Genomic DNA, 12,580 nt, shown 5'->3' on the forward strand with positions numbered 1-12,580 from the left:
AAAATTATTATAAACGGGAAAAATTGATGATGTAGCATTCAAAGGTTTGATAACAGTATTCCTGAATATTTTAAAATCTTTTATTTCAGTTATGCATATAGCTGAGGTACACATAATATACATTTCTTCTATACAAATTTGAAATGTTATCAATTAAAAAATATATTATGTACAAGTACATTTAATAATTTTTTGTTCTTTTTCAAGTTAGCAAACAGTGAACTGCTTTTAAGTTGGGATTAAGCAGCAGTAATTATATTAGTTATCATAAGAAAGTGAGTGTGGTAGCTTTAAGGCATCCAAAACTTTGTTTGCAACTTTCTATTTCTATAAGAATAAAAAAATTAAATAATATACAAGAACAAAAATTATATATTATATTTTATCAGATGAAGTATTCTTTAGTCCACTATAACAATTTGGGCTGCAGTCGAAGGGCATCTAAATCCAATATTTTATCTTCAGCTTCTTTTCTCTTAATATCTGGAAACTGTGCTTCAGTGAATTTATTAAGTCTGTCAAAAACCCACAAAACCTTCTGTTCTTCCTGATCCTTTTGAGTAGATTCTCCACCAGTTAGCACATTTTCTTTTCTTTCACATGACAGACTAGCATAATTTTCATCAGCTGGAATTTCTTTATGCTGTTCACTTGAAGCAAGAGCACCAGGTGAAAGATGATATTTTTCAAGATATTTTTTTGTAGGTAGAGAAAGGTTTGATGGTGAAATACCATACAGTGTAAAGTCTGATGGTTTTAATTTTTTTGGAGTAGTTTTTAAGATCTTTCTTATTAAATGACATTCTTTGCTTACCAGTGGCCACTTGGAATATGACAGGACTTCATTCGTACTGTGTATTTGATCTCTTCCAAGGTATTTATGAGCTAATGCATTCACTTCCATGCTAAGATCAGTTTCTGGAACATGATGTCCTGCAGAGGTGTCAATGTCTAATGAATAAGAGCTGTGCAATGACCTGTAAAATTAAAATTTGTGTTTATGATAACTATTTCCCAATGAAGGATTGCATTTTTAAGATAAAAGTTCAGTATGGTGGATCGCTGCATAACACAATTAATTAGTTCCATGAGGTTATTCATTATATGAAGTTTTTGTTAGACATTATTTTAATGGGAACTTAAGTAATTTGTGCCAATTCCTCATAACTTTGTAAACATTTTAAATCAGAGAAAATTTTAAAAATTTAATTAAATTATATAAAAAATGATGCATAATGCACTTCTAATTCATTATTATAGGATCATTATTATAGCCAACCTGGTTAGTGTATCTGCTCTCCAGCCAAAAGGCTGGGGGGTTCGAATCCCACTGTGGGCATGGATGTTTGTGATTGTGGAAATACCAGTGGTGGTAGATGGTGTTGGTGAAGAGAGAGTTGTAAAGCAGGTGTCCTCCCTGGATATGTCAAATAATAATAATAACAATTCTTCCACATTCATCCTTTCTTTTATTTGCAGCATAATGATAAAAATTATTCTGGATTGCTTTGAGCCAGCACAACCAATTTCTTTTCATACTTTAACTTAATGTTCCATACAACAATACTCAGCTTGTAACTTTATATATTTAGCGATTCTTCCCACCCTTATTCTCACGATATTCCTTCTATATCATCTTTAAGATTCATAGTGTGTAGTGTTCATTGAGAGCTCCTGATAAGATAAGTGTTATTTTCAGTTATCACTGATAAATTTACTTGAATATTGCGTATCTTAGTGCGTCTGTTTGTGTGTTTCATTTTATAATTTGATAAAATACGTTAGAAGTAAGTATGGCTCCCGTACGAAGGAAAATGGTGGCCAGTAATGATGGTTCGCCATCTTTATTCAAGAACGGTAATGTAAAGGAGATGATTCAGTGTACTATCTGCGAAATGTACGCTTTGCGGAGTGTGGTTAGATGATAATAAAGGAGAGAATGTGTGAAGAAAATGTAGGGAGAATGAGGAATTAAAGTGTATTTCGGGTCGTGAGTGTGATATTTTTGTCAAACTTCAGAATGAAGAAAATAGTGATATGACAAGAAATGGCGAGGTTGTACCAGAGAACTGTGAGTGTGAATGATAGTATTAATTCAGAGCATATTAATGGTTTTACAGAGAATAAAAAAGATGAGATAGATGCAATGAGTGAGATCGCATTGTTGAGTGGTGTGATACAAAGGGCAACTGAATGAACCAGCCAATAATAAAAAGTATGATAGGAAAAATAGGCGTATGAGTGTGAACATGAACAAAATGAAGGATAGCGTGCTGTATGGAGATTTGTTAGTACGAGGTGTGTTAGTAGAGGATTTGACAAAATCGTTCCAACCTGGTGCGACCATAAAGGTTGTAACTGAGTCTATTAGAGAGCAAAAGGAAAGGGTGAAAGAAATGATTGTTGTGGCAGGTACGAATGATTTGAAAGGAGATAAAATGGAAATGATAGAGAACCTGAATGAATTGTTTGAGGTAGCAAAAGAAAAGAGAGAGAGAGAGTTAGAATGATTAGTATTTTGCCATGGTATGACAGTGAAATGTTTAAAAGGAGGGCCATAATTGCAAATGATTTTATGCGTGGGTTATGTATGACGAGTGGTGTGGAATTTGTGGACGTGTGGAGTGAGTTCGATGGGCGAAAGGATCTATATAAGATGGATGGCTTGCATTTGAATGGTTACGGTGTAAGGAGACTTGAGAAAGTGTTGCTGAATGTAGTGGATATGCAAAATCAGGAAAACATGATTTATAAAGGGGGGGGGGGAGAGTAGATATACAGTCCTTAGGGAGGCAGTTGAATGTATGAATGAATATAATATGCCCGAGCGAATAAGGACAACAAATCAGAATGGGATAGTTAATATAAGGCATCAAGGTAGGGTTGGGGCTAATGGGGGCCTTAAATTCATGTACACTAATGCTAGGAGTATTAGGAACAAGAAGAAAGAGTTTTTGGCCATGGTTGGCACTATCAGACCACAGATTATTAGTGAATCATGGCTGACTGTAGATGATATAGCTAGTGGGAATGAATGTGATGGTTATAGTGTGTTCAGGAATGACAGGGAGAATAAAATGGGGGGAGGAGTATTGTTGATGATAGTGGATGAGCTACAGCCAAGGAGAACAGAAGTTGAATTGCAGAATAGAGAAAAGAGCACATTTGAGGCCATTTGGTGAGAGATTGTGGCTAGTAGAACAAAATATACAATTGGGTGCTGCTATAGACCAGGTGATGGAAAAGATGGTGGTGACAGTATACACAAGCAAATAGAAGAAACGAGTGGAAGGAGGGTAATTATTATGGGAGATTTCAACTATGGTTGCATTGATTGGAGTGAGGAGAGGACACACGGGAGAAGGAATTGGGTTTTATGCGGTTATTAAGGGATAACTATCTGCGACAGCATGTAATGGAAAATACTAGGGGTCAGAAAGTGCTTGACCTAGTAATTCCATCTGAGGATTTGGCGGTAACAAATATGACCACATCGCCACCAATTGGTGAGAGTGATCATAGGGTCTTGACTTGGGAGGTGGCTAAAGGTGTGGAATTTACAATTAAGACAGGGTACATGTGGAATTATCAGGCTGGAAAGTATGACAAGCTTAGGAGTTTGATTGGTTCAGTGCCATGGCATGTACAACTGCAAGAACTTGAAGTTGATAGTGCATGAGAGGCAGTTAAGAAGTGTTTGCATGAAGCAATGGCTGACTGTATACTTAGAGTCCGAATAATAAATCAGGTAGGGGTTAAATGGATGAATAACACCATTAAGCTTGAGCTGCAAAAAAAAAAGAAACAACTATGGAGGGAATTTAAGGAGAAAGGTGACTGGCAGGCACATGAACTGTATAAAGCACAGGCCAGAGGGTAACGAGTGTGGTAAGAAAAGCAAAAAAGGATTACGAAAGAACATTGGCCATGCAGGCTAAAGAGAATCCTAAACAGTTTTTTCGATATGTTGCAAGTAAAAGGAAAAATGTATATGGCAGAATGATTTTAAAGAATGCTGATGGTAGGGAGGTAACTGAATCAGTACTTTGCAAGAATATATCATCCATGTGGTGACATTGCAGAAATGAATGAACCAGTAGATTATACGGGAATTGTGGTGAATGAAGTGGAGGTGAGTAGTCTATTGCATATCTCAATGTCAATACATCTGTGGGATTGGATGGTATACCAGCTCGTGTCGTACGAGAAGCAGCTAAAGAATTGTCAGTACCCTTGACCATTTTGTTTAATTTGAGTCTCGGGCTGGGTTAGTGCTGAGGGGGTGGAAAGAGGGGAAAATAGTTCCACTGCATAAAGGAGGTTCCAATACTGCTGTTGTAAATTACCGACCGATTAGCATATCGGGAATCATTGTCAAGGTCTTAGAGAAATTAGTCAAGAAAAGAATACAGGATTGGATAGATGAAAATGGGATATTGTATGGGGACAACATCGTTTTGTGAATGGTAGATCATGCCTCAGTAACTTGCTCACATTTTATAACACAGTGACGGTTGAACTGGATATGGGTAATGGGTTTACAGTGATACTACTGGACCTTGCCAAGGCCTTTGACAGGATACCACATGGAATCCTAATCAGTAAACTGGAGCAGATGGGGATGAATAGGAGGGTGGTTGATGGAGAGATACCAGAGAGTGGTTTATTCAGGAGTGGAGTCTAAAAGACGGCTTGTGACTAGTGGTGTGCCACAGGGCTCTGTTCTTGGACAACTGCTTTTCAATTTGTTCATTAATGATATAGGAAAGGATCTGAGAGGAAGTGTTCACTTGTTTGCTGATGATGCAAAGTTGGGTAGAGCAATTGTGAGTGCACAGGATGTGAAAATTTTACAGGATGATTTGGATAGTTTGGAGGACTGGGCTAGGAAAAATGGATGTCAATTTAATGTGGCAAAGTGTAAGGTTATACACTTTGGGGTGAAAAGAATAGCAGCAGTATATATGAAAAATGGCTTCTTAAAAATACTTTAACATACAGAGACAAACAAGTTGTTGTTCCTCTGTATCGAGCCTTGATAAGACCCCATCTGGACTACTGTGCCCAGTTATGGGTACCAGGGTTTCTTCGTGATGGGGAGAAAGTGGAGAGGATCCAGAGACGAGTGACCAAGATGATAGCAAGTCTGTGTAATGAACCTTATGAGAATAGGTTGAAGATTTGTGGGTTGCAGAAATTGGTCGATAGGCAGAGGAGGGGTGATATGATTGAGACATTCAAATTACTGAAGGGTTTCTATAAGATTGATCCAGAAGATATTTGTGAAAATAGGACTGGTGGTGGGAGGACTAGGGACCATGCATGGAAGCTGGGCAAGAGTGTGGTTGACAAGGGTGTTAGAGCTAGGTTTTTTACTTGGAGAGTGGTGAATGAGTGGAATAAGCTTCCAGTCTGTTGTGGGTGCTACAACCGTGAATGAGTTCAAGGCAAGGTATGATAGATACTGTGTGAATGTCAATAGTTGTTCTTGACATGATGTTAGGGCCTCCCTCGATGAGTCTGTTGACTCCTTGGAGTTGCCCAGAATAATAATCTCTTCTTATGGATCTCTTGCTTAATAAGGTTGTGCATTCATTCACTACAGTCCTATTTAATCTTCAAATTCTTGGAATACATTCAGATATTGCATTAGTGATGTATCCTTTCAAAGCTTAGCTTCCCACAGTATCTTTCCCAGTGAGTAACTGGAACATGGGAGTGAACATAGTATTCTCCTGAGTTTGTCGTACTTTCAAGTAAGGATGTGGTATGTGTTTTCAAATATTTGGCTGGCCGAAGAGGTGTTTGAATCAGGAATCCTCCTCCTCTTACTTTATGACTTCATACAAAGGATTGTTGCATTTGCTACAGGCACTTTCTTTGGTGTTTTTATTTTAGTTTATATCATGCAGTCTTAAAAGTTATTTACATTATGAAGTTTTAAAATTTCTCATAAAATATTAAAAAATAGTATAGCTTTGGCCATGAATAGAAAAAAAAGCAATATTTGGAGGTTTTATGATTTATGTGAAGATTCACAATTTGCAAATTGTAAAATATCTGAGTAATACACAAAAAAAGGAAGAATATAATTAATCATGGAAAATAATTTACTCATTATAGGCAGCCACTGATGAAGAGGCTGGCAAACAAGTGCTGCCATCTCTTGGTACCTAACCCTAACAGGATATGTTACTGTCTGAAATAATGTGGGTACTACGGAACGAAAAACCTGTAAGCCTATTTTAGACCGGTTTCTGAGTTAGTCAATCTCTGGCACGGGTAAGAGGGTTTTTTTCTCCTGGAAGCTCGGGTTTTTCGTCCCATAAACTTGAGAAAATCGACCATAGTACCCACATTATTTCAGATAGTAACGTATCCTGTTAGGGTTAGGTACCAAGAGATGGCAGCACTTGTTTGCCAGCCTCTTCATCAGTGGCTGCCTATAATTAGTGATAGACATGGGCCAGCTATCTCTTGATTGGCTACCAGTGGAGATTGAACTGCCCACTCAGTCTCCAAAAGCTAGATAGGGTATAAAGGCCTCACTAACTCCCTATAAGGGAATAAATAAAAGGCGTTAGCTGATTTATTATTTTATTTTAATAATTTACTCCCCATGATTCTCAAACCAACCAAATGCTCTAACACTCTCAAACCAGTTAACTACCAAATACTTTTGACACAAATCTAATTCCTCTTATATTGTTTCATTAAACCACACGACAAGCTCATGTTCAGTTATCTCTGTTCCACATCTGATGACGTAAAATGAAATGGCCAGCACTCATCAAGTTGCTGACTTCGTTTTGTTCTGTTCAAACCAAATTGCAACTGTTATGACAATAAAAGGTGAATATATATAGGCTTGTGGACATGTTCATGTCTTTTAATTAGTGCAAACCAAAGCATCTTTCATTTATGTTCTCATATGCTCTCAGGAGGATTTGATCTAGCTGTAGAAGTTCAATAGATATATAATATCCTTTATAAAAATAAATAAATGAAACTTGAATTCCGAAAATCATGTTGCCGTTATATTTGAAATTATACAAAGAAAGCAAAGCTATTTTGGTATTATTTTTCATATTATTATGTCTTCTTCTTCAACATTTTGGTTCTGTCCACTGCTGGATGAAGGTCTCCCGCATGGTTTTTCAGACCACTCATCATCAGACCTCCATACAGTCAAGAGACTTGCAGCAGGAGGTTCTACTCTCACACCCACAGCTCATCATACCTTACCTCAAATGCATTCCAATCACCCACCACTCTCCATGCAAACAATCTACTCCTCACCCACCCACCCCTTGCTGTTCTCCTATTGGAGACAATAGGAGAACAAGAAGCCATCCTTGCTCTCCTATTGTCTCCAGACATTCTGTAAAAAATCTTCTGCATTAATCTGGTAATTACCCTTTGCCAATTGAATAATAACCAAAAAAAAAAATGAATGGTTTACTCAAAGCTGCTCTGCTTATTTACATTTTGATTAAGATCCCACCAACTCTCAGATTAAAACATTAAAATGACTGTACAAAGCTATATATCTTCAAATATATCAAAACCTTTTTACAAAGCAAATGAATTGATTTAAATTGAGAGGTCAGTGGAAGACATTATAATACTAAATATAATATGGAAGTCACCCTTTTAGTCCCATCCTCTACCACATGCATTACCTGAAATCCATAAATCTAATAATCCTCTTCAAATCATTTTGGATGCTACTGATTTTTTTCTCCTACAGATTAGCCAAACAATTTGCAAAATAATTTGTCCCACCACAGGCCATACTTTTTCTTACATTAAAAACTCTTTCACTGAAAATTTAATTATAAGCAATTCTTATATTATAGTCAGTTTTGACATTATCTGGATGAACATCATCAACAAATTCTTGATATGTACCCTTAAAGAAGTGTACCTAATATTATGATAGCACTACATGAAAAAGTTAAACATTACTCTTTCATCCGGTTCAGACCCATCAAATGTGTGCAAAGATGTCTAACAAGTGTAAGGCATTAGAGAAGAATAGAGATGGGCAAGTTATCCAACTGTGTCAGGCAGACTGCAGACAAGATAATACAAAAGAACAAACAGGTAGATTATTATGTCTGTACACGAATGCTAGGAGTATCAGAAACAAAGGGATAGAGTTTGTTCCCTTAGTCCATATGATACAACATCAGATTGTAGGTATTAGTGAGACTGGCTATCAGAATCAGACCTACTAACCTGGTATCGAGTGTCAAGAAGTACAGTATTTTTAGGAAGGATGGAGAGGAGGGCATGTGCTGCTAATGATATTGGATCACTTGAATCCAGTTAGAGTTGAGACCTATGATTGTACTACTACTAACAATATTTCATGTGGCACTGAGTTTGAAGCCATCTGGTGTGAGGTGGAATCTAACAAGATCAAAATAGTGGGGTGTTGTTACAGACCTAGTGAATCAGTTGCTAGTGATGAAGAAATGCATCACCAAATATATTATTATTATTTTCGGGCTACTCCAGGGAGTCCTTAGACTCATCGAGGGAGGTCCTAAACATCATATCCACACAACTATACGACATTCTCACAGTATCTATCATACCTTGCCTTGAACTCGCTCACTGTCATAGCACCCACAACAGACTCTGGCAGCTCATTTACCACTCTAAAAGTAAAGAACCCAGCTCTAACACCACTGCTAACCACACTCTTGCCCAGCTTCCATAGGTGTCCCCTAGTTCTCCCACCACCAGTCCTGATCTCAAAAATATCCTCTGAATTAATCTTATAGACTTTTAGCAATTTGAATGTCTCAATCATATCTCCCCTTTTCTGCCTATCAACCAGTTTCTGCAGCCCACAAATCTTCAACCTGTTCTCATATGGTTCATTCCATAAACCTGCTATCATCTTAGTCACTCGCCTCTGGATCCTCTCCACCTCCTCCCTATCAAGAAGGAACCGAGGTGACTAAATCTGGGCACAGTAGTCAAGATGAGGTCTTATCAAGGCTAGGTACAGAGGTACAATAACTTGCTTGTCTCTGCTCATCAAGGTATTTTTCAACAACCAAGTGAGTTGATGAGCTGATTTAGCTACTTTCGCAATGTGTCCCCTAAACTTCATCTCCTCCACCAACACTCCCAAGTCCCTGGCCTCATCAATCTCTTGGAGTACAGTTCCACCAATGTGGTATACTGCTGCTAATCTTTTCACCCCAAAATGCATAACCTTACATTTTGTCACATTAAATTGACAACCATTCTCCTTAGCCCAGAACTCCAATCTATCCAAGTCATCCTGCAAGACTCTGACATCTTCTGCATTCACTATCGCTCACCAACTTTGCATCATCATCAGCGAACAAATGAACTGTTCCACTTAGATCCTTCCCTATATCGTCAATGAACAGATTAAACAGCAGTGGTCCAAGAACAGAACCCTGCGGCACCCCACTAGTCACAGGCCGTCTTTTGGACTCCACTTCTGAATAAACCACTCTTTGATATCTCTCCATCAACCACCCACCTATCCATCTCACCAACCCTATATCCATTCCAATATGTTGTAGTTTACGGATTAGAATTCCATGTGGTATCCTGTCAAACGCCTGTGCCAGGTCCAGCAGTATCACTGTAAACCTATTTCCCTTATCCAGTTCAGCCGTCACCTTGTTATAAAACTTGAGCAAGTTACTCAGGCTTGATCTACCCTTTACAAAACCATGCTGTCCCCTGTACAGTATCTCATTTTCATCAATCCATTCCTGTATTTTTCTCTTGACTACTTTCTCCAAGACCTTGACAACAACTCCTGACATGCTGATCGTTCGGTAATTTGCAACTATAGTCTTGGATCCTCCTTTATGCAGTGAAACTATTTTCCTCTCTTTCCATGCCTTCGGGACTAAACCAGACCCGAGACTCAGATTAAACAGCATGGTCAAGGGCACTGATAATTCCTTAGCCGCTTCACGCAAGACCCGTGCCGGTATACCATCCAATCCCACAGATGTATTCACATTAAGGTTCTGTAATAGACTATTCACCTCCACTTCATTCATCACAATTTCCATATAAACTAATGGCTCCTTCATTTTTTCAATGTCACCACCTGGATGATATACTTTTGCAAAGTGCACGCTCAGTAACTCCACTATATCGACTGGTTCAGTGACCTCCTTACCATCGTCATTCCTTAAAATCATTTTGCCATGTACAGTTTTTTTCTTGCTTGCAGCATATTGAAAGAACTCTTTGGGATTCTTTTTGCTTGCATAGCTAGTTTCCTTTCATAATCGGCTTTTGCTATTTTTACCACACTAGTTACCCTTCTGGCCTGCACTTTATACCGTTTGTCTGCCTGCAGGTCACCCCCTTTCTTTAAATTCCCTCCACAGTTGTTTCTTTTTTTGCAGCTCAAGCTTAATGGTGTTATTCATCCATTTAACCCCTACTTGTTTTACTATTCGGACCCTAGGTATGCAATCAACCATAACCTCCTGTAAATGCTCCTTGACCACTTCCCATGCTCTATCGACGTCCAGCCCTTGCAGTTGTACATGCCATGGCACTGATCCAAGCAATCTCCTAAGCTTGTCATACTTGCCAGCACAGTAATTCCACATATACCATGTCTTAATCAAAAATTCCACACCTTTAGCCACCTCCCAGGTCAAGACCTTATGATCACTCTCATCAATAAGTGGCAACATGGTCATATTCATTACAGTCAAATTGTGAGATGCTATTACCAGGTCAAGTACTCTCACATCCCTAGTATTTTCAATTACATGCTGTCTCAGATAGTTATCCCTTAATAATTGAATAAAATCCATTTCCTTCCTCACATGTGTCCTCTCCTCCTTCCAATGAATGTTACCATAATTAAAATCCCCCATAATAATTACCCTCCTTCCACTCATTTCATCAATTTGTTTGTGCATACTATCTCCACTATCTATTCCATCACCTGGTCTATAGCAGCAACCAACTGTATATTTTATTCTGCCAGTCTCAATCTCACACCAAATAGCCTCAAATGAGCTCCTTTCACTATCCTGCAATACAACTTCAATTCTCCTTGGCTGCAGTTCATCAGCTATCATCAATAACACCCCTCCCCCCATTTTATTCTCTCTGTCCCTCCTAAACAAACTATAACCTACACATTCTATCCCACTAACTATATCATCTTTCGTCAGCCATGTTTCACTAATGCCAATAACCTGTGGCCAGGAAGAGCCAATCAAGGCCAAAAATTCTTCCTTCTTGTTCCTAATACTCCTGGCATTAGTATACATGAAATGCAGTGATCCCTTTGTCCCACCCCTATCTTGATGCGTTATTCTAAATGTCCCATTCCCATTTTTTGTCCTTAGTGCTGGCTCAGGTACATTATATACATTTTTACACTCAACTGTCTCACTGATGTCTGCATATCCACTCCCCCCATCCTTGGTAGTTCTAGTTTCCCTGGTTCTGCACATCCATTTTCACTTCATTCAGCAACACTTTTTCCAGTCTTTGCACACCAAGTCCATTCAAATGCAGGCCATCCATCTTGTATAAGTCCTTTCGCCCATCAAACTCATTCCACACCACACCGTCTGCATAACCTGCGCATAATGTCATTTGCGATTATGGCCCTCCTTCTAAACTCCTCTCTGTCATACCGCGGCAACAGACTCGCCATTCTAACTCTGTCACTCTTTTCTTTCGCTACCTTTAACAATACTTTCAAGTCCTCTCTCATAAAAAATTTATCACCTTTCAATTCGTTCGTACCTGCCACAATTATTAATTCTTTCACCCTCTGTTTTTGCACTCTAATACTCTCACTTACATCCTTAAATTTTGCACCCGGTAAGTACGATTTAGTTACACTCCCATCTATCACTCCCCTTAATAACGAGTCACCATACAGCACTCTTTCCTTCATTTCAGAAACTCGCCCACTCTTACGCTGGTTATTTACGTTAGCCGAATCACTCTGGAAAGAGTTTTGCAGGTGCTCTAATTGCTGCTGTGCATTTTGAATCACTGTGCGCAACCTAGCGATCTCACTTACTACAAATAATTCCTCATTTTTTTTATCATTCAAACCATTTTCTCTCTCTGTATAGTTGCTCTCACTCTTTCTTAGATCACCGCTCTCATTGCCATCTTGTACATCATAATTCCCTATCAAGCCACTATTTTCACTCACATTCTGGCTTTCTTCAACCATAGCTGTCTCACAACCTGATACATAATTCAACTCCTCACTTTGCTTACACTTTCTGCACATTCTCCCACCACTATCACTTTCAATCCAAACTCCAGCCTCATTCGGGAATGCATACATTCCACACACATCACATTGGACAAATTCTCTCACATTATAGTTTTTGAACAATGGCGTCGTATTTCTGGACGCCATTATCTTACGTTGCATTGGCGCCATATTCAAATCTATGAAACATATCGTTAAATACTAAATTAAATAACGGAATTTACACCAAAATCACACAGACACCACAAGCTACCAAAATTAGACAATATTACGTTATGATTTTAACCTATATTCTAATTTTCATTC

General features: G+C 38.4%; 1 protein-coding gene across 2 annotated transcripts in view; it reads right to left on the minus strand.

Annotated features, from left to right (window-relative positions):
* Nucleotides 1-240: 240 nt before the first annotated feature.
* Nucleotides 241-12,580, minus strand: part of LOC150104237 (uncharacterized) — a 358,570-nt gene continuing 346,230 nt past the window's right edge. For both annotated transcript variants that reach the window (XM_090396863.1, XM_090396862.1), the window contains one exon: nt 241-977. In XM_090396863.1, the coding sequence (XP_090252989.1) occupies nt 410-977 (568 nt within the window). In that variant the 3' untranslated portion in view covers nt 241-409. The remainder of the gene's footprint in view (nt 978-12,580) is intronic.

The sequence above is a fragment of the Typopeltis vanoorti genome, chromosome 8, assembly GCF_054136105.1.
Source record: "Typopeltis vanoorti isolate ZY-2024b chromosome 8, IOZ_Tvanoo_1.0, whole genome shotgun sequence".
NCBI lineage: Eukaryota > Metazoa > Arthropoda > Arachnida > Uropygi > Thelyphonidae > Typopeltis > Typopeltis vanoorti.